Source organism: Coniosporium apollinis (assembly GCF_000281105.1).
Source record: "Coniosporium apollinis CBS 100218 chromosome Unknown supercont1.24, whole genome shotgun sequence".
In the NCBI taxonomy this organism is placed as follows: Eukaryota; Fungi; Ascomycota; class Dothideomycetes; genus Coniosporium; species Coniosporium apollinis.
Window position 1 is genome coordinate 235377 of NW_006913286.1, and position 26624 is coordinate 262000.

Here is a 26624-nt window from a genome sequence, read left to right on the forward strand (position 1 = left end):
CGAAAGAAGACCCATGTCTGATTTGGTTGACGGCATTTCCCAAAATTGACGAAGTCGCACAGTCGAGGTATCGCTCGCGGCTGGCTAGTGTCACCATTGTAGTCTTCAATCCAAATAAAGCGACAGAAGCGGCAATTCTCCCTCGCCTGGAAACTCATGATGCGCGAATGTCTGAAGCCACCGCCACTGCCGTAAGAGTAGTGTTCACTACCGGTGAAGAGATAGAAGAGCCCTCGCGCGGAGAACATCGCCTGGCATTTCTGACACAGCCCAGGGTCGTTGCCTTTACTGGACAGTCCTGTTTGGCTGATGATGTTGCGAACGTATTCGACCACCTGTGGTTTGAAGCGCGAGGGAGCAGTCGTCGGTACTCTAGCGTCCCGTAGCAAGACCGGATGAATGTGCGACTGCGTCATGGTTGTTGACCAAATTCATGTCTATCTTACGGGCTCTCCAGTATAGACGTTCATTATGTTTGGGTGTTAAGAAAAGCGGGCTGAAAGAGGTGAGTGGGTGAAGCACATGTTGGCTGTGGCTGTGCATGAGAGCTTTTGAATCCTTCAGCCTTACAGCCCACCACAGCTTCCATGCTGGCTACATATTTCTATGTAAATGACCGGGAAGAACTTTGTTCTCAGCTGGTTATATTCTACAGCTTTAACACTAGAATCTGCGAAGCTCTTACCTAATAACTAGTAAGTAATGCTCCAGCGCATAATTTCCGAGCTATTAGGGTCCATAGTTTCGACTCTACTAAATAGACACTTCCTATAGATTAATTGGTCGTTATCGTCACTGCTTTCGACGAAGGATAGCCGCCTAATAATACTGCATTCTTCGTTACCTGGCTCAAGAATCTCAAAGGCTCTAAAGCGGAAAAAGTAGCATTCTCTCGGAAGCGTTTTCAGATAGCAATTTTGGCCTCACAACTCCGACAGTGAGCCTTCGATCACCGCTCAAATTCCATGAGACTGCCACTTCGCCGACCCACCTACGCAGCACAGGAGGACGCCCTGTTCGGAGAAGGAGCTCCGATGTGAGCATGACGGACTCGGGCAACACCGACTTGGAAATGAAACTCTGGGGTGCCACACGCCATCCGGCTCCTCGTAATGAAGATCGTCTTTTCTGGACGCTGCAAACTGCTCGTCGGCGCTACGAAGCGCCACATACCGGCAACATTATACGAACGGCACGAACTATCAGCGATAAAGGATAGAGTGGTGCCCACTGGTTCAGCTCCCATGGCGGACACCTTTCGGTGCTGTATATTTCTTTGACAATGAGGCCTGTTTGTGGGTTTCAAGTCCGGCGATTTGTCAGCTAGGCGACCGTCAAGGGTGGTTCTAGCCAGGCATAATACTGGAGAAGATACTCTAGGAATTCTAAAACTGTCATAATCCCAGCCACATGAAGCCACCACTGTCCCAGAGAAACTGTATTGGCCTGACACCCACCGCCACCATACTCTCGGACTGTCAAAACCTCCTTCCATACCCCCTCGGGCGTCTCGGTAGCCCGGCATCCATGCGTCTCCTATCCTCACGTACCCACTCCAGCATACGATCAATGTTCCTCAGCGCCGCGTCGTCAGCCTCCATGGGATCCATCTGCCATCTCTCCCGTCGACCGGCCCACCCCCCACCCCCACCGCCTGCTCCACCATCACCGAAACCGCCTGCTCCGCCTCCGCCTCCGCCCGCCACGCCTGCTCTCCCCTCCCCCCTCCCACCTTCCAGTCCACCAGCCAGCTCATCCGGCCCTCCACCATCCGCATCCCCATCCCCGCCCGCGTCCTCCTCCCCCTCAATCGGCCGGATGAGATAAAGCCTCCCCTCACTCCCCTCAGTGCCAACCCCCAAGAACTCAAACCCCCGCAGATCCCCGCTCCCCACCATCGTCTCCACCGCGATCAAGATATCGCCCCTGACCCCATCCCCGCCAACCGGATCACACGCATCGTGTCTGGTCGCATAGATCCTGCCGCGCGGCCCATCGCTCACGGGCGCGAGACTCCCGTTCTCGAGCGCAACGCTGACGACGACGTCGTCGGGCTCCGGGTTCCGCTCGCGGCGCACCCGCGCCGCTTCGCGCGTCTCGGCCGCCAGCGCCCGGGCCTCGGGCGCCGTGTTGTGGAGCACGAGGTGGAAGGTGTGCGCGGCGGTGCCGTCAGGGGCGTGCAGGATTACGGGGGCCGTGACGGCGGTGTTGCGCGGTGGGAGGCGAGCGTCTTCGGCGCTGAGGGGGCGCATGCCTGCGGGTGGGTTTGGGTGGGCTGCGCGGGGCCCGGCGGGGCCGGCGGCGGGGCGAGCATCGTTGTTGCGGGCGTCGTGGGGAGGCGGTCCTCCTGCTTGGGCTCGGGCGGCTGCTGCGGCGGCTGCGGCTGCTCTGGCGGGCCTGCCGTTGCCGTTGCCGTTGTCGTTGCCATTGCGGGGGCCGCGTCGAGGATCAGGTTCAGCGCCGCCAGCGCCGCCTCCGGGGATGATCGGCACGGGGTTCTGCTGGCCCGTAAGGCGCAGCTCGACCCTCTGCAAGCGCTGGGCAAGACAATGAAGCTCTTCGTTCACCTCAGCCCTCTCGGCAGCGTTGCGTGCGTGGTCTCGGTCCTCTTCTATGATGTCGAGGTTCGCAAAGGCTTGCATGAAGCCATCCTGGTCTCGGGGAGTGACGTGAGGGACGGTATCGAGGATCCGAGCGAGGTTTTCGCGGACGGTCTCACTGTCCACTTCGCCTGGGTGGGGACCATGTTCGTGGGCTGGGCCGGCTGGCTCGTGAGCTCCGCCTGCTCGCTCATCGGCGTGATCGTTGGCGGGAGGAGCGGCCAGACCGGCACGACCACCTGCAGGAATCCTAGGGATAGCAAACTGCTGGCCCATGAAATGCAGTGTTATGCGCTGGATGCGGCGGCCGAGACGTTCGAATTCCTCGTTTCTCATCCGCCTATCGCGATCGTGTCGGGCGTGTTCACGACTTTCTTCCAGCCTCTCCAGTCTGTGGAAGGATATCATCAAGGCGCGCCCCTCTTGCGGGCTAAGGTGATCGGTGGCCTGGAGGACGCGATGTAGCTGGGCGAGCAGTGCGTCGCTGTCAACTTCGCCCGGGCGGCCCGGGCCACCTGCAATGCCGTGGCCAGGTTCCGGGTCGTTCTCGTAATGGCGCCTGTACACCTCGGCAACTCGTGCGCGAACGGCAGCTGGGTCTTCCTCTTCGTCGGAACTCGAAGACCATTCGACATTATCGTTGGCGCCAGCGCCGTAGCCGTAGGGATGATTACCACGGCCACCGGGACCGCGGTAGCCGCCAAAGCCGCGGCCGAAGCCGCCGCCACCGTATCCGCCGTGGCCGCCATATCCATAGCGGTTCATGGTTGAGAACCTTTGAAGTGTTTGCAGATAATGACAGATATTTTGGGAGCGTCAGACGGAAGCTGAGTCTGTCTGCAAGAGACTGATGGTGATCTCAGGATTTCCGGTAGGTTATGACGGCGGAGAATGTAGAGAGATCAAGTTGCAATGAATAAAGTTGTGGAGTAGTAAAGTTGTAGTTACAGAGCCGAAAAATCCAAGAATGAGAGAGCGGCGGAGTAACGGCGCGGTGTACAGGTACAACCGTGGAAGACAGTGAAGACATTACATCCATACGTGGCAAGCTTAGTGAATGATATGTAGTAGTGCTAGTTGACTGAACTTGATATTGAGTACTGCTATAGCGACAACTCAGGATGGTGGTCCTGTGACGGTCCAGCACCTGTGAAGGTCGCCGTCACGCCCTTATCCTCTATATGCCACGTGAACATGTAGCAATCGTGTTAACGTTGAAAGATGATAAATGAGATGAAGGGACCTACAGAAAGGCGATAGCGGTGTCAGACAATAAGAGTGAAGCTGGAACTTTAAACCTGCTCTTCGTCATCTCCCCTAGTGACGTGGATATCCATACAGATAAGCACACAGCAAGGACCATGTGCTGTGTGTTGCCAACAACCTGACATGATATGTGCTGGACATCTGCGAGTGACGCGAATAGTATTCCTCATGCTGCGTGCTTCAATACAACCCAACCACGTTGAGGTTCGGTCATATCATAGTCCTTCTCGTCACCGCCATCGCGCACAGAGAGTCATACAGTGTCCAAACTCATCCACTCGTTACGCCGTTCAATCCTGCTGCTGCATATGACTCGGCAGATTCCACCCCGCATAATCCAAATGCACAAACGCGCGATCGACCGTCGGCACGCTCTCGAGCACATACTGCAAGCTCTCGCCCAAATCATGACTATCCCTCAAACTCGTGTTCTCATCAAGCACCACATCAACTTCCACATTGAGCTTGTCGCCCGCGTGGTACGCCTGCAGGCCCTGAATCTGCTTGATCGTCTTCGCGAAGCGCATGGTCAGGTAGAGCAGGACGTTGCGCTCGTCTGCGGAGGCGGCTGCGCCGGTGAGGTTGCGGATGTGGGTTGAAGATGTCCGCGACCAGTTTAGGATTACGTAGATGGAGAGGAGGATGCCGCCGAGGGAGTCGAGCCACCAGACTTTGGCGTAGTAGCCGACTGTGTTGTGGTTAGCGATACAATCCGAAGCGTCTGGAGAGAGATGGAAAGAAACGAACCTAGCGGGAAGATGATGCTGAAGATGTTGAAGACGACGTCGGTCATGGCGTCTTGAGCCAGTGCCTGCACGCTGGAGTTCTTAATGAAGCGGCACCACAGCCAGCAGAGAAACTTGATGACGACTGTCGAGGCCATGATAGCGGTGGCTGGGATGGTGAGCTGCACTAGAGTGTGGTCGCCTGAGGAGCGGAGCCGGTTGATACCTTCGAGAGCAACCTGGAAGAAGGAGGTGATCATAATCACGGAGAATACTAATACACCGATAGGTTCTAGTCTCCGGCGACCCACCGGGTAGGAGTACTGATCCCTTCGGGAGATGAGTCGCGTGGTTGTCCATACGATCGCAGTACTCAGGAAATCGAGTGCTGCATCGACCAAGCTTGCAAGAACGGAGAGCGAGTCGGTAAGCACAGCTACTATGATTTTCAGGATTAGTAGTGTAGTGTTGGCCACCAGGTTGAGGTAGATGGCGACCGTAACAATCCTGTCGCTGCTGTCGGAGCTTTCCTCCGGTTCGTATTGCGGCATGTTTGGTTTTGAATCCTCAGCAGTGTCGTCGTCCTCGAGTAGTGGCCTTTCCTCGTCCGGAACCTTGTATAAGTCTTTCGGAGTTCGCTTGATTTTCGATTTAGTACTGTACTCATTGCCCATGAGTTTGTCAATGCTTTCCATGCCCGGCGTGTTGCCGTTCATGCCCGCGATATCCGGGGAGGTAGGTGTTGATCTGGGCTCTTCGACGATCGTAGAAGGGATGTCCACACCGGAATACGGCTGATTGTACTCTTGGAGTAGACTATGAGGGAGTGAGGAGTCGAGAAGCCTGTCAATGTAGGAGTACTGCTGGATGAGGTAGTTGTTGCGCTCGTAGTATTGCCGCCTGCCTGAGCGTAAGCCAGTGCTGTACAGCCCGTACCGGTATAGCTCACAGAGGCTTTGACATCTTCTTGAGCTCTTCCTCGGTCTTCCAGTACTGTTCCCTGGGGCACAGTCAGCTACAACACCCATCCCAAGTATGTTCTAGTCGCACCATCTGTATCGTGGGTTGCTATTCCCTATCAACCGCTGGCTGCGCATCTGCGGCGTCATGAGAGCCGCAGCTCCAGAACTCGTCCTCCTGTCCCTCTCTTCCGATGACACTCTGCCCGTTTGGGCGCTGTGCGTCCTGCCAAGCTCGAGATCCGTGTCATCGCTGTTTTGTCTCTCATACCGGGCCTCGCTCCGTAAGGAAGATGGTCGCCGAGTGTATTGCTCTGAGTCAACGGATAGGTTCTGAGATGATAGGTTGTGCAGGAGAGCGGGGAGGTGCTGTCCGCGCGTCGAGTGAAGGACTGGGTCTTCCGACAGGGACAAGAAGTTCTTCAGACTCCCTAGACGAACAAGATTCGGTGGAGATGATGCGTCGGCCATTCTGGATTATTACCGCGGGGGTGCAGATGGGATCTTGAAGGGTGCGGTCAGCGCGGGGAAGAGAGAGCAACCATAATAAAATCAGTTAGAGACTGGTGGTGTTCGATTCTGAATGTTGGGTTTATCCTTGCGATGAGCACAGCCGCGCAATTGACTTTGCGGAGGGCGAAGAGGTGTGGTGCTTTTTCTGAGCCACCAGTCCACGTCTTGGCGCGTTGAGGCTCGCGACTGAAGATACCAAGCAGGAAGTCGCGCCGCATGACGAGGGGGTATTTAGTAATCGCTCGCGATAGGCAGGAACGAAAAGCGCTTTCTGAATTAGCACACGGCGCGTTTCGTGGTTCCCAGAAGTTTAAGCTGTATATCACGCGTCTCATATCTCGTCTTTACGTAGCTCATTTTCACCATGTTCCTTCTCCCAGCACCTCAAGCTCCTCAGTCCAGCAAGGCCATAACTCTCCCCGAATCCTTTTGTAGAAGCATCGCAAGCAAGTAAGCGAGCCATATTCCCGTCCCCTCGCTGTTCGCCCAAGTAAGCATAGTAGCCACCCAGGGTATCAGAGCAAGTCAGAAATCCTCCCAGCCAAAAGGGAAACGCAAGCTACACCACGCGACGCACACAACAGCCGGCAGTAAACATTTGAGCGAAATCTGTGCAGCAAAGAGAGCCATGCAAGGGAAGATTCCTGATCGCGTTCATAAACTCGGCATGCAGATCCATCTCTTCCTAAGTTCCCCTGAACAGGAACTGCAAGTCTTCCGGACTCAGCTTGTCCATGGCGACCTTGTCGTTGTTGATAGTGCCGCTGATCATGCTCGCCTTCTTCTCTTGCAACATGACCATGCGGCTCTCGACTGAGTCTTCGATGCAGAGGCGCGTAATGACGCAGGGCCGCTTCTGGCCGATGCGGTGGCAGCGGTCTGCAGACTGCCATTCTGCAGCTGGGTTCCACCATCTGTGTACCGTGGTGTCAGCATATTAAAGCGAGCGGGAGATGCCAAGGGTGATAAGAGAGGACTTACGGGTCGACAATGAAGACCCTCGAGGCTTCGGTAAGGTTGAGCGCGACGCCACCCGCTTTCAGAGAGACAAGGAAGACCTCAACGTCGGGGTTGTTCATGAAGTACTCGATCGACTTCTGGCGCTGGGCTGGAGTCATACTGCCGTCAAGCATGACTGTGTTGAAGCCTGCACGACGGAGGCGCCACTCGATGAGCTGGAGCATCGACGTGAACTGGGAGAACACGATAGACTTGAGGGTCTGCTTCTTGCTGCGCAGCTTGTAGAGGTCGTACACCAGCATCTCGATCTTGGTGGACGAGGTCCAGTTCTCCATCTTGATACGATTAATGATCGAGTTCTTCTTGACCACTTCCTCATCTTGCTCGATGTCCGGCTGATCGAAGTCGATGGAGAGCGGGATGTGACAGCGTGGGCAGTCAGCGGTGCCGCCGGAGCCTTCGACGGACTGCACGTAATTTTTAACACAAGAGCGGCAGAATTCATGCCGGCAGCGCGATCGGATCGCTTCTTCAGCCGGCTCATCGCAGATCTGGCAGACGAGAATGTTCTGTCCACCTTCGGCGCTCTTCTTCAAGAGTAGATCAGGATGATCCGCCACCTGCCTCATCTGCATGATCAGACCGAAGATGTTGGCGTAATTGTTGAGCATCACACCGCGAGACACGTAGGTATCAAACTGGCGCGTGGTGTTCGACATGATGCTGGATGAGAAATCTCGCTCAATCTCGCCAAAGAACTCGTTGTGAATAATGACCTCCTTCGGTGGAAGCTCCATAGAGGACGTGTGATCGCGCTTCATCCGACGTAGCATGATGCGTGCCGTGATCATATGCAGTTTGTCAAGCGCTTCGCTGCGCTTCAGCTGATTGTCGCCAGTTATAGGATTGAGCAGCTCTTGATTGAAGACCGAGACATGCTCCGCACCGCTGTGGTTGCAGTGCGAACACATGTAGTCCGCATTCAAGGACCAGTGCAGCTGAGCACAGTTACATCGTCGGCAGAAGTAGTCGGCGAACGGTCGAACCTCGAGAAATCGAAGGAGCGAGAAGAACTCGCCGATACGGTTCTGCACTGGTGTTCCCGACAAGCACCACTTGAACTTTCCTTTCAGAGCAAAGCAGGCCTTTGCCACGCCAGTCGTCCGTGACTTGATGCTATGCGCTTCGTCCAGGATCAGTCGATGAAAGGTGATGGCGTGGATAGGCGAATCCTCCTTTACGATGTTTTCGCCACGAGACCAGCCCTTGGTCTCCTTCCGGTACAGCGACTCCAGGCTGTTGTAGGATATCATGATAACATCGAACTTCCGCAGCTCCTTGGTGGTCATCTTCTTGCACTTCGCGTTCGTACCGTGATAAACTAGGACCTTGAGCTTCCCGTTGGTATACTCCCCAATCTCGTTCGACCATTGCATGAGCGCGACGGGAGGGACTACCACCAAAGTGGGGTCCTTGGCAGGGTAGTCAGACATGATCAATGAGACCGCTTGGATGGTCTTTCCCATGCCCATCTCGTCACCAAGCAGGCCGCCCTTGTACTGAGTCTTCTCCTGCTTTGTCATCCAGTCGAGGCCTTCCAGTTGAAACGACTTCAGTTTCCGCGTAATGGCTGCTGGTTGCTGGGCCTGCTCAGGTTTAATGATTGGGATGGTTTCGAGAGTTTCCCACATGTTCGTGATTTCGGGATGAGCCATTTCCAAGTAGCCGCGATCGCGTATCCTCCTCCTTTCACCTCTGTCGTTGGCCGCCGCGATCCGGAGCTGCACGGCATGGGGCAATTTACCCAAGCGCGCTGAGTACGGATGTCAGCAATGCTGCAGATATCCGAAAGAAAACTGCACGGTAACCTACTGTTCGTCCTTCGAAAGCGGCCCTTCACAGCGGGCCGCTTACCCTGACTAATGGACATCAACGGAACATCTTCTTCAGAGTCTTCATCTTCAGAATCCTCGTCAGTCTCATCTTGGTCCGCTGCCACGAGACGAGAAACTCTCTTAGCAAAGGTGAAGTCATCGTCACTGTCGAAAATGGAGTCTTTGTCGGAGAGGATGTCGTTAAGATCCATGGTGGCTCTACGTGAACCGGTCAGCTTGGCACGTTTTCGCGCCGGAGGTTCGAAAGATTCGCTCGAAGCTATTGATAATACTGAGAGGGTATCATCGTCGTCCGAAGCCAGGTCAATGTGTTTTCGGGTTTTGCGGGATTTCGAGCTTGGCCCAGCTGTAGGAGGCGGCGATGGGACTGTTCCGTATTCCTCCTCTTGCAAGGCCTTGGCCAGTTCAGCATCCCCAGCTGTATCTAACATCTCGACGTCGCTATCGATGACAACGGCTGCCAGTCTGCTAGACCTCGAGCGCCTATTTGCAGCGTTTGAGGGACCGGCAACCGCAGCCTTGGCTTTGCGGCCGCTCGCAGCTGCAGGTGTAGTGGAAACGCTTGTTCGAGATGTATCGCACTCAACGGATGAGTTGTCTGCAGTGGAGTCGAACGGAGAGATTGTCAGCGGACTGTCCGCGCTGGAGCCCTTCAGCAGCGAAGAGCGCTCCTTCGTGGACGAAGGCGCCATCTTTGAGATTGCAACTTCTTTGAGGACTCTCGTCCCAGCAGCAATTGGCGCAGTGTGTTCCTCCTCCTCGTCCGAATCTTGTTCGTCCGAGCTATTCGCGATGGATCTCAGGGGGGCGGTCGATCTTGTGGAACGGGGGCGTAGGCTGATGGAGTGGCGGCTATCAGAGCGGCTCAAGCCTTCCAGACTGGCTTCCTGAAATTGAGTGATTGCTCGAAGGTTGTCAGTGACTTCACAAAACCCACCAGCGCGCTGGAATCATAGTGAAGGGACGTTGTGAAGCTTCCATGAACACTCACAGGGTAGGCTGCCTTTCGTGGGCCCGGGTGGTCTACCACGCCTGGCCATGCTTGTAGCTTACGGGGATATCGAACTACAAAGGACAGGAAGCGGTACTGAAGAACAAGCAGAAGTAAAGAGCGAACGACCAGAAGGGCGGGATAGTGAAGAAAAGGGAGCGTTGCAGCGAGCAGATGCCGAGAACCGTCAAACACTCGATCACTCACAATCGATTGCCGCACCCCTGCGTCTCGCTAGTGATTGGATGAGAGCGCTCGAGAATCGATGTGAAGCTCCTGCAGCGAAGGCAAACCAACGCTCAATGAAGTCGATTCTCCCTCCTTTGAGAATCGGTGAAGTGCTCTGTCACAACCTGTCAAAGGATCTGTCACGAATGTCAAAAGGGCGAGGTCCGTGGTACGCTCGGGGCGTTGCAGCCTGACGGCGGGAAGCATTGACTGGGGCATTTGCCACCCCACCAAACGCGTGGGGTACAAGACGCGCTCTCGCGCTTCACGTGACTTTGTTTGCACTCTATCAACCATCCTCCTAATTATTATCAAGGACAATCAACAGATCTTTGGGGTATTGTCGGTTCCGTATTGTATTCTGCATAGTTCTCGTATACCATGAACTTGCATCTTAGAAGCGGGATAAGATCATTATCATGCGTTCGGGATGCAACTTCTACGAGCTCGAAACGCTTCGGATTCATTGACACAAAGGCGCCGCCAGATGCTATCTCCCGTTTGTAGCCCTCAGTCCGGTACGGATGGAGTCCGCCAACTCTACAATTATTCTACATATCTGTACAGATCGTGGTAGCCTAGTCTACCAGCTTCCCATAGAAAGGTATTCCGATCGAGCTTAGAAGTAGCCTCGCATCTCTATCGTTCGTCGCTGACGTGTGAACAGTAACGTGACAGCCCGGAATCATCTTCGGTGGATACCTGTTCGCCGAATCAGTCTCAGTCGCACAAGCTCACATAGGTTGAACTCACATGTCGTAGTTGACCTCGATCTCTGGAAACGACGCCACATTCTCCGCGCTCAGCCCAAACGTCAGATTCCCACTACTATCCCCCGAGCTCCCCTTGACCCCCTTCCAATCCTTAATCCGCGGCAGCACGACATCGATCGTCTTGCCCAAGAAATGGTACATATCCTCACCCGTCAAGTCCGCTGTCACACTAACAACCCTGCCCTCCCTATGTCCCCACTGAATAACGCTCATTCTCGCCTTGTGCACCTTCGTCCGCGCATTCGTGATGGCCTGCACAACCATCTTCGCCACGTCCAGCACTGCTGGATCCTCGTTTGCTTCCTTGACCATGCTATGCACCGTCACGCCTGTGAGCTTCGGCACGTTCCGGAAAGTCGTCGGCTGCCTCAACAGCCGCAGCACGTCGCTTCCCCTGGGGCCTCGCAGCGGCCGGTTCTTGAAGTAGGGGGACGCGCCTTCCCAGCTGCGCAGACGAGCACCTTTTGGCGGGGCGGTGTAGCCGGGTGGAAAGTGCGTGTAGGCGAGGGTCATGAGGTCGGGCTGGATGGTGGACTGGTAGGTTTGCTCGAGGCGGGGGAGGGAGAAGGGGCCGGGTTGGAAGACGCGGGAGGAGGGGTCGGATGGCGGTGGAGGTTGATGTGGGTGAAGAGGGCCGCGGTAGTATTTTGGGGGGCGAAACTGATATCTGGGTGGGTTTCGTTGTTAGTCGTTATTCGTACAACTGCTCCGGAGGTTTTGATTGAAGCTCCTGTCGCGCGGGTGGGACGGCCATCCCGGGCGCAGGCGTTGTATACGCTACTGAGATACAGGCATACCTGCTTGGTGGTAGTCGTCTCCCCCGTCTCCTGCTCTGTGCTACGGGATCATAGCTCTTCACAATATCTTCTGATGGCGGAGGAGCGGAAAAGGAGGATGCTGGCTCGAGGTCCTGAGTAGCATCTGTCGATGCATAGCGGCGTATAGGGAGGTTGGCGCATCGTACTACCGGCCGGGTCCCCGACCGTGAGGCAAGGCCGAAGATGGAGCCCAGCTCACGCAAAGCCATAGCTCCGTCTATTACACGGTTGTGTCGATGTCTCTGGCCTGACGGTGGTGAAGTTGCGGCTCTGCAAAAGCTCTCTGGGCGGCTTGGAACTTTGTGCTAGCGCCGGCGAGGAGGCCGATCCCCGTGGCATTGAGACGCTAGTCACGAACAGAGACCCTGGACCCTTGGATTTCTTCAGCCCCAGAACCCTCACCCTCAGTCTCAGGCAACACCCCGTCAACAGCTCTTAACACCTATCTACCCTGCTCAAATTCCCAGTCTTCCTCCAGATCGCCCTTTCTTAAACTTCAAAGTAAGCGTAGCGACGCAATTGCCCCATTTCATACTCATATCTCCTTCCCCACGGCACCTTTTTAGCAATCGCGAACAGCGGCGCCCGCTAGCCACCCCCGCCGGACCTACGCCGAACAGTAGATGGTACACACGCCTTATGGATGCCAACGCCAAAGGGAACCGACATCATGAACGGGATGGCGAGAATACTATCCCGCGGGGAGAAGCGCTCAACCGGTAGCAGTTCCAGCAAAGTATATCCTCCCGACCGCTATTCGTTTATCAAGCTCCGTTCTAGCTCAGAAGAGTCGTTTCTTGCGAGCCGTCGCTCATATTTTGCTTGCTCTCGATTGTCGCGCTTTTTGCTAGGGAGGGTTCCTTATGCTTCATTGTTTTTACGGCGTGCGGGGTCACAGCTGCTGGTTGAAGAGCCATTGACTAACCAGCATTCTTATGATCCTATACAGTCACGAGTTACTGCAGACCTGTACAGTATCTTCTCGCCCGAAGACAAAAAGAAGAAACTCAGCAAAGAGGAAGAGCTCAAGGTGGGTCGTCTACTGATGCTGATCGAATATCTTCCGCTAACACAGCGGTCCAGGTCAAAGCCATTGCTCATAGACTCACGGCCCTTGGTATCACCAGCCTCAAAGAACCGCAGATGGAGTATGCCCTCCGAGTAAAATCCACCGACGGCGATGTCGAAAAGGCCGTCGAGCTCCTCGTACTGTTCGAGGATGCGTTGGAAGGGATACTGACGCCATACAATTCACGGGTGAAGCTACTCGGCGCGGAGAATCGTGAGGCTGTCACCTGCTACCTGGACGCCTTACTCTTCGCCATGTTCGCCAGATTCGACAGTTTTGAGGCTATGCTATACGACACGTTTAGTGACGAGCCACGGAAGCTGTTGGCAGCGGTGCTGCGGTTATGGGTCAATATGCTGCGATCTGGAAGACTCATCACAGTGGACATTGTACAGCACCTCCGTTTCCTCGTTAGCCACACAACGCTGACGGCCATCACAGACGAAGCAGCTGCAGGAGGCGCTTAGTCGTTGCGGATGGGAAGATGCCACCAAGGTGCATCAACAGGACGCTTCTGAGGCCTTCACCTTCATCACTGGGAAACTAGAGCTGCCGATGCTGACGCTCAAGATGGACATTTACCACTCCGGCAAGACCGATGCTAAAGACGATCACAAGATTGTGAACGAGCGGCTACTGGAGGTGTCGATACCTGAACCATCAGAGGATGGCAAAACTATCACTTTGGAGGAGTGCCTGGAATCTTACTTCAACAACCGCATCGAGGTAAAGCGGCATCTACAACGGCGGAACACACTGAACACGCCCATATCGCAAGACAAGGCTACAGCCTTGCACATAGAAGTCGTGGAAGTCTCGTCAAGACCAGATTCTCCTGCTCCCCCTACGCCTTCCACACCAACTGCACCGCCCGCCAGGCCCGTCAGTACACGCCGGCGAGCGGACAGCATATTCAGCCAGCGAAAGGTGGAGGTTGGTGATTCTACTGACGGAAAGAGCCACGACGATGTATCTGTTGGTAGCCCGAACCGTCAGCGAGCCATATCCATTCGTAACGAAGTCATGATGCCAGCTTGGCAGTTTTTCAGTCTTATCCGTAAGCGATTCCCCAGTCACACCGGCCATCGCTAACATGACTTAAGCATGGTACACCGAGACGAGTAACGCCCCAACAAATGATGCACAGGTTGCCGCCCATTTCTCCGCCAAGCGCCCAGTGCTTGGTATATGTCTTAAGCGCTATGCTTTCCTACCCAACGGCACACCTAGACGACTCGATACATACATAGACATACCCCTCGAAATAGGCCTGCCACATTTTATCTCCGATGACCGCATGGAAGAAGAAGAAGGCCCACTGTCCGGAAACTTCAAACTCTCCCTCCAATCCATCGTCTGCCACCGCGGCATCTCCGTCGACTCCGGCCACTACATCGCCCTTGTCCGCGGCGACGCGCCCAACGCAGACACCAACAGCACCACCCTGAGCCCCTCGCTCTCCCGCCCCGCCTCAGCCGCCAGCTCAGTAACGAGCCAATCCAGCTCATCGCACTGGCTCCGCTTCGACGACCTCGCCGCCGAGCGCGTCTCCTACATCGACATCGCCCAAGCACTGAAGGAAGAATCGCCCTACCTCCTCTTCTACCAAGTCCAGCCCATCAACGACTCGGTCTCCGCCCCTTCCTCACGCGACGGCGCACCTCCACCCTACTCCGAAGCCGACTTCCTCACCTCCGCCGAGCGCTCGACATCCCCTGAGCAATTTCCGACCGCCCCGTCTACCAGCACCGTAAACACGACCGCGACCCCGACCGCTGCCGCATCGACGGACGCAGTCTCCTGGACCCAGCCCAACAGCCCCGAGCTTTCCAACCCCGCGCTCGTGGACTCGAGCGCCACGACCCTGACGACGACCGTTGGCGGCACCGCTGCAGGCACAGCCTCGCCGCTCGAAGAGAAGCGCGGCCGCCGGCAGAGCCTGACCCTGCTCAGCCGCGCGACCGACCGCCTCTCCGCCGCGACGAACGCAGCGCGCACGTCCTTCGAAAGCAGCAACACGCGCCGCAGCAGTGTCGTGCTCTACGCCGCGCCATCGTCTGTCGCGACGGCGCCGGGAAGCACGGCCACGACGCCGGGCGAAGAGATGGGCGGTGCAGGGGCGAAAGGCGGGTTCCTCGGAGAGGCGTTGGGGCGGCGGGGGAGCAGGGCTGGGACTAGCGTCAGCACTGGTGGCGCTGGGCCGACGGTGGCGAAGAAGGGAGGGAGTAAGAGCAGGCCTACGAGCCAGAGCGGAGAGGGGAATCGGCTTAGTTTCTCGATGAGTCGGCTCACGGGAAAGAAAAGTCGGGATCGGTTGGGTGAGAGTGCTGGGGTGGGGGTTGAGGAGCTGGAGGTTGAAGGGGAGGATGGGGTGGGTGGCGAGACGGGGAAGAAAGGTGGGGGTTTGGGGAAGAGTAAGAGTAAGAAGAAGCATAAGCATAAGCATGGGGCGCAAGCGGCGAAGCCAGGAACTGAGGGCGGGGCGTCGGGTGGGAGGAAGGGATTGGATCGGGAGTGCAGCGTTATGTGAGCGATTCTTGGGGGTCTACTCATTCATGAAAGGGTCAGTTTATTCTCAGGGCTTTGGGCATCATCAGCGGGTTTGTGAGTTTAGCATGGCGTTTAGGGAGAAGGTTTGCCTGTTGAGCACCAAGTGCCGGCGGCAGCTGGTTACGGAAGGAGCGGATCTGCTAAAAGTCGCCGTAGCTGGCTGGGCATCGCGATTCGGGAAGGGTAGGCGGGTGCTGGTGCGAAGATACCCTCGCTATGGATAAACAGCGGAGATCACAACAAAATACTAATATTTGCGATGCCAGGGGCTTCTCCGAATGGAAACGAGATTAGGAGTGGAATGCATTGACCGAGAAAGGTCTACCCGTGAGAAGGGTAGATACAGAACTGTTGCCCCTTGCTGACAAGCAAAAAACCTTTTCCGCTCGACTTTTGCCAGTTTCGCAAGGTGTGAAGTGTCAGAAGAAGTTAAAACGGAGTGGACGCTAATAGTGTAGTCAGGTCGAATTGTCCGCATGTGACCTTTCGCTACGCATGCACAACTAAGTATCTACCCCGAAGTCGACTCCACCTAGATCGTGAGATGCGTGGCGCGAAGAGGGATGGGCGTCTTGAAGCTTCGTCAAATGGTCAGCGAGTGCTGCAAGGGTTGGGAGTGTTCTTGAAACATACCCAGCGCCTCCTCAGTCTTGACTAGTACCCCTGCACCAAGCACTGACAAGCTCGTCCATAACAACCATCCTTTGGGGATGCTGCATACGGCAGTGGTCGACCTCTTTCGAAGTCTCATGCTTGTGGTACCGGCATGGATCGTCCAAGTCGTCTGGCGTCTCTTCCCCTCCGGCGCTGGCCAGCAGGACATCGAAAAGGAAGCCAGCCGGTAAGGTCTGACGAGAGTCCTTGATGACATCCGCGCTCTCCGTCTTTGGAGTCCAGACAAAAGCGTACTCATCGACGAAGTACTTGTAGCACGGCGAGGAATCCGGTAAATTCTTGACACCGAGAGCAACCACTACTGCGCTAGTAACCCGTTTGCCATCTATCGCATAGTCTACCATCTTGCTGAGCGCATCTTTTCTCAGATCGTGGGCCTCATACTTATCCCCAAAGCTGTACAGATGCAGTAGCATCAAAATCACCGTGATGTAGATTCTGTCAGAATGATCCGCTTTCTTGTCAGAGTACCGCGTAGCAGTACTGGTCTTTTTGCTTGGTCGGGTTCCACCTAGTTTCCCAGTCTGCTTCATCTGAGGATCCCCCTCCGGTACTGGGGGCATAGAAGGCTGCGCATAAAGCCATTGCACAAAACATCCGAAAATCGATGGGGAGAAGTCCTCAACCGCAATAGTGTCCTTGCCACCTTCTTTGAAGTGGCCGTTGAGAGCTTTGTCGAAGTATTTGCTCCAGTAGCAGAGAAGATCTTTGTGCACGATGAATGGCTTCTTCTCTTCGCCCACTTCGATGGTGATCGTATCCTGAGTGAGCGTCCTACAGGCAAGAGCATCAGCGACATGACCGGACAAGTCACAAGTTGGACAACCAAAGCGAGGTGGTAGCTCACAAGAATGACGGGCGCTCTTGAACGGTGGACGCCATGCTGCTGCGGTCGTTGACCGATTAGCTGTTCGATGGTTTGACAGAGGATGGCGGGTGGCTTGTGAGGCCAAGGTTGGCCGCGCTCAGCAGATTCTTGCAAGGAAGCGAAGTGAATCGTTTGAGTGAAAGGAGGCAGTGTCGCTACACACGTCAGGAGACTGATCTTCACTATTTCTCCACTCTTCAGTGTCGAGGGGTCCAGAAACCGTTGGAAACATGAAACGGGAAGGCATTTCTATGTCAGTAACCGCAAGACGATAACTCCTCTCGCGTTATCAAGCAGTACTCTACATTCATCCACGTAGGTTTCAAGTGAAGTCGAATGGACAGCGGGCGTTGTCACCTTATTGACCACCCTATTGCCGCTGAACGGCTGGCCTCGAAGCGTGAAGAAAGAGACCTGCATCCCATTGAACATAGGACATGGGAATGCCATTCCCATGTCCTATGTTCAATAGGCATTCTCGGAATGCCTATGAGAGAGTTGTTATTAGTATGGTGAAGCGGTACGGTTATTTAGGGCTCTACTATTGAACAAGTAACTTTATGTGAAATGACAAGCGAAGTCAATAAGATGTCATGTAACGAAGGATTACTGGGACTCAAGGCTTCGAGCAACACTTGGCAGTCGCTCTGGTGACCTTTTCCAACTTGAAATTGCCGTACACTTGGAAGTATAACCATGTGGTGTACAGCATCTTTACAGAAATGATTTCACAAGGTGACGAAACCGAAAACGCGTCTGTCTGACTATGGGGTACACGCAAGCCTCGACCCGACTCCTGAACCCAAAGATGTAAAGCCGAACGGGAGTATGTTGGTACACCGTCTCTTCCTCCAGCATCAAGCCGTGATGCTTGTTGAACTTGGTACAATAGAAGGAAAACAATGAGACATCTCCCGGCGATCATTCAATGGTCTTCTGTTTCTTCTTCGCAGGTTCCTTGTCGGTGTTGTCGGCGCTGACGCTGCCAGCGCACGCCTTTGCTAGGTTCTCCCGTAATATCCGTTTTCTTAGGTAGTTTCTGTGGCAGGCGCGACGTTCCGCTTTTGATTTGTGCTCGTGATACCAGCAAGGACCCATAGAATCACGCTCCCGGGGGAAATGTGGTTAATGGTCGTACATCCGTCCATGCCGTGGTAGCTGTTGATTGAGATGATCTCCAGGAGGAATTTTTGCGGCAAGGAAGGATGCAGGCTAGATTTGCCGTCGTCCTCAGGAAACCAAAAGGCGGCATTTATGTCGGTCAAGTATCTGCAGAACGGGGAGCTCGATGGTAGGTATTTGAAAGCCCTGGGTACGCATTGTATATCTGGAGTTATATCTGCATAGGAGCACCACTGGATCAGAGTATCGAGAAGGTCTGTCCTGAGCTCGGGGATTGCATACTTGTCGGCAAATATGTAGAGGCTGAGCAGATTTTCGGTAAATGAATCAACTAGATCAGAATGGCAGTTTCCGTAGTCTTCTTCTGGACCCTCAAGTGCATCCCTGGCATTGCTCTCGTCGTCGCCCCAGCCGCCCTCGAACCAGTCATGCCGCCTTTGCCTTTCGGTACTGCTGTATGTCACGACTGGCTGAGGAATGACAGCCCTCACATAGAGCCATTCTGTAAAGGCAACGAAGATCTCCACGGTCACATCGTCAAGATACATAGCCTTCTCCTCGGCTTCTATAAAATGGCCTAGGAAAGCACCCTTAAAGTACTCGGACCACTCGCACAGCGGTGCTCTGTGTACGTGGAAAGGGTGGGCATCTTTTCCGACATGGACCGTGACTATTGTTGTGTCGAGCGAGCTATAGAGTGTCAATTCTTGAAGAACCCGTATCTGGAAAGTAGACTCACGGGAATAGCGGCCGCTCGAGAGTCGTTATTATTTCTAAGGGCTCTGAGGCGGTATCTTCTTGCAGGGCACGCTTCAAGGACATGCTTGGTGTACTATGGGTAACCCTTTGGACAGTAGACGCGATGTTTACTTGCGAAGGTCATGGAGAAACCTGGTTTCCGAGATGCACGCTAACACGATATCACGTGCTATGTCGTCGCCAAAATAACGCCGACTCCAAGGCTCAAAAGCATAGAAATTCAATCCCTTGCCACCGATTGAACATTACTAAATCTAGTCTGCATAGCCGATTATAAGCTTTATAGAGTGCTTTCTATATTGCTTAATCACATGAACGAGCTGGCATCGATTTAGAAACTTCGCACCAGTGTCGAAGCGTGATGTTCATGGTTGGAGTCAGGGTATTTTTGGCAACGACGTGCGTGCGTGTGAGTGCAATTCTTCTACATTTGTTTCCAAAATTTTCATATACGGTATAACGCAAAGAAGTTCAAGTGAAGTCCTTAGAATACCTTCACGTACCACATACTGAGCTTTGCATCGACGTCGCAGCAAGAAGCTGCTCGTCCGCAATAGTTATAAGCATCTCGGCACACCACTTTCACTTCCTTATCTTCGCCGCCCGCATACTGTCCTCATAGCCACTTACAGCCTAGGCCATGACTCTGTCTTCGTTCGAGGTGACAGGCCTCGCAATTTCCTTCCCTACAACGCTTCGCGTCGCAACGACGTCCGATGTCGCATCTGCAACGGCAATGCCTGTACTTCGAGGATTGCAGTCCATACAAAGCACTGCTTCCGGACGTATCAGACGCCTCGGTGCAGTCGTGTGCGGTTCTTGACAGCATATCACATGCTGTGAAATCTTCGATGCCGCGTCGAACGATTTTCAGAACCTAGGGAGAGCAGTCAGCACAGTGTTCGGAACTGTCCCACAATAAACCGCCGTAGCTCATGGTGGAAGATTCAAACATACCGTATCTCATAGTTGCCCGCCCTAGTCATGTACCTCACCCACTTCACGCTGCTGTAGTTGCTCTTCTCGAAGACCTTCAGATACCTCACTAGCAGCCCCGAGCTCGTGAACATCAACAAGCTGAAGCTCAACGACAGCGGCGGCCGCGACCAGGCCTTCTGATTCGTCATACTGCTCAGCTCCGCCTCCGCAGACAGCACGTACTCGCTCTGACCGGTAAATCTCGGGATCTTCCACACAATGTTGTTTCCCTCGGGCTCGTACTTTGCCTTCCCTTGACTGGTCCTCTCACTAATCTTCGCGGTATTCAACGGTACCGGAATCCTCACCACCACATTAGTAGCGAACAATTTCGGACCGTAGTTCGCGCGTATCGCAATACTGTATTCCACCTTCGTCTTGCCAATCTCATTAACAATGGCATGAACCTTAAACGGCAGATTCACATTCTCCGTAGCTCGGTACCGCATAAGCTCAAACTCCCCATCCGGCGGGATAAACGAGATGATGCGATCCGCCTCAAACTTCCCCAGCTTGACGCACTGATGGAACTGGCAGTCCTCAAGGCTCACGCTGCCCGCGGCGGCTTTTGTGGCTTTCGTCCCCTTCTGGTTTCCTCGCTGCTCGCTCAGCACGTTGTCTTCGCCGAGCGTCAGCCGGTCGTTGAGGCCAAATTTACACTCGGGCGTGCCGGAGAGGTAGGCGCGCATGACGATCTGGCCGGCGACGTCGGCGCGGAGGACGGTGCCGGAGCTGGACATGAGGAGGTTCACGTCTTCGATCACGTCGACGAAGGCTTCGTTTTTGCGGTATTTGATGTCGGCGCGACGCCAGGAGAGGGCGCCGGTCGCTTGCATTGTAATCTTGGAGGAGTCCTCCTGGCAAGATATCAGCGTCGTGCCAGCGCATGCGTTTCAAGGGAGAAGGGGGGTCTATGTACCATGGCCCGCTCGGACTTGACGCCCTCTGTAGTGATGTACATCTTCAACGTATCCGTCTCTGTGTTCTGCGGGTATCCGAAATCAAGTATCTCTGCGGGCACTTTCCGTCAGCCCAAGCTTCCTCTCACCCTCCCTTCTACGTCCCTCCACCTCACCCACACCACCCCCGCCTCCACAGGCACCTACCGTCCAGCAGCTCATAAACCAGCACAAAATTATTCTTCACCGCCTCCTCATCGAACTTGCCAAAATAGCTCCTCCCCAACTGCACCAGTCGCCCCAGAAACTCAAACACCAGCGCCGCATTCGCGTTCCCCTTGGTCACCGCCACCACGTAGATATTATCATGCTTGACATGGCTGAAGGTGGTCGAGCCGAGCGTTAGGATGGGCGAGCGCACCTGCGCGTTCGAGATGACCTGGATGCGGAAGACGTCCGCCAGCCGGGGGCGGCAGTCGGTGCGGAAGGAGCGGAAGATGAGGTTCTCGCCTTTTTGGTTGAAGAGGAGTATTCCGGAGAGCATGGCGAGGGCTGGTGGGGGGTGGGGGGCGAATGAGGGGGGACTGGGGGGTTGCAATGGGTGTTTAAGGTTGTGGTATTTTGCTCGAGGATCTACGGCGAGGTGCAGGTCTCGGATGCGGGCCGAGATGCCAAGTCCAGGGTCCAGCGGAGCGGAATAGCTTGGAGCTGGCCCGGGGAGTTCACGGGCATGGAACACGAGAGGAGGTGGATGTCAGCCAGGAGGCGTAGACGAGTTCAGGAATCCGGAGATTGGCAATTCGTCTTAGATTCATGCGCTCGCATTGAAGAGCATAAACATGTGCTCAACAACTGTACATTGACTCGAATGACTCGGTAGTGCTGTGCAACCGCTGATACAAACCTTGAAGGTGTACGCAACTCAAGAGCCACTAGATGCCTATATGAAACTCATCCCGCCTCCAACTGGAATACCACTCTATATCAAATCCCGCTTAACAAACTCGGCGTGCAACGTCTTGCCCAGCGCGGCAGGGCTACGCTCAACAACAACGCCGGCACCCTCCAATGCTCTGATCTTGGAATTGGCATCACCCTTGCCTCCACTAACAATAGCACCTATACCATATCAGCACGTGTCAGGCGAGAGTTCCAATGGATGGGATACTCACCAGCATGGCCCATTCTCCTCCCCGGCGGCGCCGAGATACCGGCAATGAAGCTCACCACAGGCTTGTTCGCCGTGTTGTACTCCTTCAAGAAGTCCGCCGCATCCTCCTCCGCCGAGCCGCCAATCTCGCCAATCATGATAATGCCGTCTGTCTCCTCGTCCTGCAGGAAGACCTTCAAGCAGTCGATGAAGTTTGTACCGGAGAAGGGATCACCGCCGATACCGATCACGAGGGATTGCCCGAGGCCGGCTTGCGTGGTCTGGTTGACGGCTTCGTAGGTGAGGGTGCCGGAGCGGGAGACGATGCCGACGCGGCCGCGCTTGTGGATGAAGCCGGGCATGATGCCGATCTTGCACTGACCCTGTATATCTTGTAAGTATGTCAAAGCGACATTGACAGACCATTGGAAGCCATACCGGCGCGATGATACCAGGGCAGTTGGGTCCAACCAGCCGTGTCTTGTCCTGCGTCTTGAGCATGTCCGTGATGCGGACCATGTCGTGCTGCGGGATGCCCTCCGTAATGCACACTACCAGCGGGATCTGTGCCTCGACTGCCTCCTCTATACCCCTCGCGGCGAGCGGTGGTGGGACGAAGATGGCGGAGGCATTGGCCCCGGTCTCCTTGACGGCGTCGGCGACGGATGCAAAGACTGGCTTGCCTAGGTGCTCTGTGCCCGCCTTCTTGGGGTTTGTGCCGCCGACCACGTTGGTGCCTTGATGTATGTTAGGGAACATAGAGCTCTTTCGCAGGCGGGGCAGCTGTATAATGTACCGTATTCAATGGCTTGTCGCGCATGGAATCTGTACCGTTCTCAGCTTATGAAGCTCCCAGAAGCTCAACAACCCGACTCACGTTCCTTGCTTTCCCGTAAAGCCCTGGTATATGACCTTTGTGTCGCCGTTGATGCGCAGATTGACGTTTGTTTTCGAGTACATGGACGAAGCTAGAGCTGTCGCATAGCTCCTCCGCGCAGTCGTCTGTGCCGCCGAGACCAAGGGACGTCGAAAGGCCTGCATTGTGGCGCGACGGGGCACTCGGGCAGGATCGACGGGTAGAAGAATTGTAGCTCGAGAGCTGGTGCTGCAGTAGGTCAGGGTCTGGTGAGGAGGTGCCCAGGTGGAGATAGGACGGGAGCGTTGCCCAGACTTCTGCGCTTCAGCGTCAACGGCTGATCCTCGTTGAAACTTTCGCGCAGCTCGCGACGAACACCCCACCAAGTATCTCGCCGCACGGCAATACTCACCTAGGTAGAGAGTCGATCCCAGGCACTCCAGTACACACAGGGGCCACGATGGCGACCATGACGGTGACCGAATTGCGGCCAAAGAACAGCCGCATACCCAAGAATGTCAAGCTTCCACCGGAGAACGAGCGATACATGCGGGCATGCGCCGATATAGCCAGCGCCCTCATACAGGACTACGAAGCTCAGCTCGATGGCTCAAAGCCAAAGAAGGACCTCAATCTCAACGCCCTGCGCGGCCAAATAGCAAAAAAACACTACCTGAGCACTCAACCACCCCTAACCGCCATCATCGCCGCTGTACCAGAGCACCACAAGAAATACATTCTTCCCAAATTAATAGCGAAACCTATACGGACATCGTCTGGCATAGCAGTGGTAGCGGTAATGTGCAAGCCGCATCGATGTCCACACATCGCCTACACGGGCAACATCTGCGTATACTGCCCCGGCGGGCCGGATTCAGATTTCGAATACTCAACCCAGTCCTACACAGGCTACGAGCCGACCTCCATGCGAGCCATCCGCGCGCGCTACGACCCCTACGAACAGGCACGAGGACGGGTGGACCAGATCAAGTCACTCGGCCACAGCGTGGACAAAGTCGAGTACATCATCATGGGCGGCACATTCATGTCTTTGCCGGAGGACTACCGGGACGAGTTCATATCGCAGCTTCACAACGCCCTGTCCGGCTACCAAACAAACAACGTAGATGAAGCCGTAACGGCAGGCGAGATGTCCAACATCAAATGCGTCGGCATCACAATCGAAACCCGGCCAGACTACTGCCTGGACACGCATCTCTCCAGCATGCTCCGCTACGGCTGCACCCGCCTCGAGATCGGCGTGCAATCCCTCTACGAAGATGTCGCGCGCGACACCAACCGGGGCCACACCGTCGCCGCCGTCTGCAAAACCTTCTCCCTCGCCAAAGACGCCGGCTTCAAAGTAGTATCGCACATGATGCCCGACCTCCCCAACGTCGGCATGGAGCGCGACCTGGACCAATTCCGCGAGTACTTCGAGAACCCCTCCTTCCGGACCGACGGGCTAAAGATCTACCCAACCCTCGTAATCCGCGGGACGGGGCTCTACGAGCTGTGGCGCACGGGCCGCTACAAGAACTACACGCCCAACGCGCTCATCGACCTCGTGGCTCGCATCCTGGCTCTCGTTCCGCCCTGGACCCGCATCTACCGCGTCCAGCGCGACATCCCGATGCCGCTCGTCACCGCGGGCGTTGAGAACGGCAACCTGCGCGAGCTAGCGCTGGCGCGGATGAAGGATTTCGGGACGTCCTGCCGCGACGTCCGCACGCGCGAAGTCGGCATCAACGAGGTGAAGCACAAGATCCGGCCGTCGCAGGTCGAGCTCGTGCGGCGCGACTACGCGGCCAACGGCGGGTGGGAGACGTTCCTGGCGTACGAGGATCCGAAGCAGGATATCCTGATTGCGCTGCTCAGGCTGCGGAAGTGTAGCGCGGAGCATACGTTCAGGCCGGAGCTGGTGGGGCAGCCGACGAGCTTGGTCAGGGAGTTGCATGTTTATGGCAGTGCGGTGCCGGTGCATGCGAGGGATCCGAGGAAGTTTCAGCATCAGGGGTATGGGACGCTTTTGATGGAGGAGGCGGAGAGGATCGCGAGGGAGGAGCATGGGTCAAGGAAGATTAGTGTTATCTCTGGGGTCGGCGTGAGGAGCTACTATACGAAGTTGGGGTATTGGCTTGATGGGCCATACATGAGTAAGTGGTTGGACGAGGAGAGGGACGAGGAGAGGGACGAGGGGAGCAGCGACGAAGAACGGTGAGATTTACGGGAAACGCCTGACATGATAGTATTGATGACTTGGCAATCTCTACGATGGCGTTGCAATACTGGCGTTGGAAACGGGTGGCCTGAAAAACGCATTAGAAGGCGGAAAATGCATCCTGTGGCGTACCCCGCGGGTTGATTCCATAGCGAGTATCATGGCAAGGGGGAATGCTGAAACAAATCCTGTACAAAACAAACTTCGAGGTCGTTCAGTGCCAATAGGGTAACGGAATAAAGACCGCGTCTAACGGACTCCCATGTGCACATTAGCCTAAATCCAACATCTACAGCCACTCAAACATACTCCCTTAGAACGCCGTGCAAACCAGCCCAAAGACAACGCGCACAGCATCAAACCGAAGTCCGTCCTCCTGCATCACATCTCTCTCCCCCACACCATCGCAACACTCATGACAGCGCAATCCCGCCCCTCCTCTCCGTCCCCCGAGCTCGCATATGTAACCACGCCTGGCTGGAGCAAAACACCAGGAAGATGGCATACACGCCCACGGCACCAAAGACTGCGGCTGCGACGGCTTTGCCGTCCTCGGGGTCGTCAGTTGAGCCCATCATAGAGTGGTTGTTTGACTGTGCGGGGAAACGTTAGCCTTTCGTGGGGCTTGAACGGGGGATATTATGAGGTAGATGTGGATTCGAGATGTAGGTAGAATGTCATGGTGTTTGAGAGCGCGTGTAGAATGTAGGTAGGCATATGGGCGGAGACGTGTAGGTGACGTACTTTGAAGAGGGAGCCGATGATGGAGAGGATCACGATCGCGAAGCAGGAGACGACGATGCTGGGCGCGATGTCAGAAAACAGTGTTTAACCGCGCGAAGAGACTGGCCGCACCATGTCCATGCATTCATCGCTGATACGACGGGCTTCATGATGGCGGATTATCGGTGGGTAGGGCTAGCGGTTGGGCGGTTTAGTGTGCGGCGGAGAAGGCGTGAGCAGACGGGTTGGATTCGCAAGGATGGTTCGAAGTCGGCTTCGATGTTTGTAAGGACTGAGCGGCCTGAGGTGTGGAAGGGTCAAGTTATCAATGGCACGGCAGACCGACCCCGAGGCGATGGATGAGGCAATGCTCGCTGGATGCTCCGGGTTTTGGTTTCTCCGCGCAAGGCTGACCAGTGGACGTCGATTGTCAAGTGTCTGACAGCTGCGAGAACTGTCAGCTGCAGCGCATCCATTCTGCGAAATCTCCATCTTGGTAACTCAACGCGATGAGGGCTACACGTAGAGAGCTGCTTGGAATCTATCGTTTTGTCATCTCGCAGACGAGACGAAACAGAAGATGAAATCCCGAAGCCCTGCCTCTTCTGGCAACCGCTTGCTTTGTATACTCTCATGTAGGTGTCCTATATCACGAAGCTCGGTGCCTTTCAAATCGTTCCACTATTGGTGTTGTCTGATGCGTTTGGTATACGTGAACGCTACAACCAAGCGCTTGTAATGAATCGGCTCCGCTTCAAATATCTGAATGCAAGGTGATTATAGCCATTACTCCTGGAGCTCTTGCAACCAAGCGGATCCGGGGTGTGGCTTCCACGTTGCCACAGCGTCCTTCATATAGATTGTCGTGAGAGTCCGCAAAGTATCCGCTCTGTGTCGCAGCTTGCGAACGACTCGGAGAATGAGGAACTCATTTCAAAATGGTTTCGGCTGCGTATAGAAGTTTATTGAAAAGCTTCGAGATCTATACTCTACAATGTATCTAAAGGAGATTTATCTATTCATAAT

The 26624-nt window shown here is 55.1% G+C and overlaps 11 protein-coding genes across 11 annotated transcripts; 2 read left to right on the forward strand and 9 right to left on the reverse strand.

The window, feature by feature from the left end:
• Positions 1-1478: 1478 nt before the first annotated feature.
• On the reverse strand, positions 1479-3365 carry W97_05190 (uncharacterized protein; the record flags this gene model as incomplete). The annotated part of the gene is made up of 1 exon (XM_007783075.1): positions 1479-3365. The coding sequence occupies one exon, from the start codon at positions 3363-3365 to the stop codon at positions 1479-1481; it is 1887 nt and encodes a 628-aa protein (XP_007781265.1).
• Positions 3366-4156: 791 nt separating this feature from the next.
• Positions 4157-6021, reverse strand: W97_05191 (uncharacterized protein; the record flags this gene model as incomplete). The annotated part of the gene is made up of 4 exons (XM_007783076.1): positions 4157-4554; positions 4614-5491; positions 5541-5591; positions 5642-6021. 4 exons carry the CDS (start codon positions 6019-6021, stop codon positions 4157-4159), a joined length of 1707 nt encoding a protein of 568 aa, XP_007781266.1.
• Positions 6022-6748: 727 nt separating this feature from the next.
• Positions 6749-9610, reverse strand: W97_05192 (uncharacterized protein; the record flags this gene model as incomplete). The annotated part of the gene is made up of 3 exons (XM_007783077.1): positions 6749-6977; positions 7045-8836; positions 8896-9610. The coding sequence occupies 3 exons, from the start codon at positions 9608-9610 to the stop codon at positions 6749-6751; spliced, it is 2736 nt and encodes a 911-aa protein (XP_007781267.1).
• Positions 9611-10715: 1105 nt separating this feature from the next.
• W97_05193 (uncharacterized protein) lies at positions 10716-11937 on the reverse strand (the record flags this gene model as incomplete). Its single annotated transcript, XM_007783078.1, has 3 exons — positions 10716-10839; positions 10891-11577; positions 11708-11937. 3 exons carry the CDS (start codon positions 11935-11937, stop codon positions 10716-10718), a joined length of 1041 nt encoding a protein of 346 aa, XP_007781268.1.
• Positions 11938-12398: 461 nt separating this feature from the next.
• On the forward strand, positions 12399-15327 carry W97_05194 (uncharacterized protein; the record flags this gene model as incomplete). Its single annotated transcript, XM_007783079.1, has 4 exons — positions 12399-12758; positions 12812-13186; positions 13239-13854; positions 13901-15327. The coding sequence occupies 4 exons, from the start codon at positions 12399-12401 to the stop codon at positions 15325-15327; spliced, it is 2778 nt and encodes a 925-aa protein (XP_007781269.1).
• A 664-nt stretch (positions 15328-15991) lies between these two features.
• W97_05195 (uncharacterized protein) lies at positions 15992-16904 on the reverse strand (the record flags this gene model as incomplete). The annotated part of the gene is made up of 2 exons (XM_007783080.1): positions 15992-16796; positions 16870-16904. The coding sequence occupies 2 exons, from the start codon at positions 16902-16904 to the stop codon at positions 15992-15994; spliced, it is 840 nt and encodes a 279-aa protein (XP_007781270.1).
• A 1014-nt stretch (positions 16905-17918) lies between these two features.
• On the reverse strand, positions 17919-18834 carry W97_05196 (uncharacterized protein; the record flags this gene model as incomplete). The annotated part of the gene is made up of 2 exons (XM_007783081.1): positions 17919-18702; positions 18752-18834. 2 exons carry the CDS (start codon positions 18832-18834, stop codon positions 17919-17921), a joined length of 867 nt encoding a protein of 288 aa, XP_007781271.1.
• Positions 18835-19718: 884 nt separating this feature from the next.
• Positions 19719-21192, reverse strand: W97_05197 (uncharacterized protein; the record flags this gene model as incomplete). Its single annotated transcript, XM_007783082.1, has 3 exons — positions 19719-20606; positions 20669-20760; positions 20856-21192. 3 exons carry the CDS (start codon positions 21190-21192, stop codon positions 19719-19721), a joined length of 1317 nt encoding a protein of 438 aa, XP_007781272.1.
• A 435-nt stretch (positions 21193-21627) lies between these two features.
• On the reverse strand, positions 21628-22839 carry W97_05198 (succinyl-CoA ligase [GDP-forming] subunit alpha, mitochondrial; the record flags this gene model as incomplete). Its single annotated transcript, XM_007783083.1, has 5 exons — positions 21628-21767; positions 21821-22181; positions 22237-22535; positions 22595-22623; positions 22676-22839. 5 exons carry the CDS (start codon positions 22837-22839, stop codon positions 21628-21630), a joined length of 993 nt encoding a protein of 330 aa, XP_007781273.1.
• A 275-nt stretch (positions 22840-23114) lies between these two features.
• Positions 23115-24875, forward strand: W97_05199 (elongator complex protein 3; the record flags this gene model as incomplete). Its single annotated transcript, XM_007783084.1, has 1 exon — positions 23115-24875. One exon carries the CDS (start codon positions 23115-23117, stop codon positions 24873-24875), a length of 1761 nt encoding a protein of 586 aa, XP_007781274.1.
• A 413-nt stretch (positions 24876-25288) lies between these two features.
• On the reverse strand, positions 25289-25768 carry W97_05200 (uncharacterized protein; the record flags this gene model as incomplete). Its single annotated transcript, XM_007783085.1, has 3 exons — positions 25289-25468; positions 25620-25677; positions 25731-25768. The coding sequence occupies 3 exons, from the start codon at positions 25766-25768 to the stop codon at positions 25289-25291; spliced, it is 276 nt and encodes a 91-aa protein (XP_007781275.1).
• Between the last annotated feature and the right edge of the window lie 856 nt (positions 25769-26624).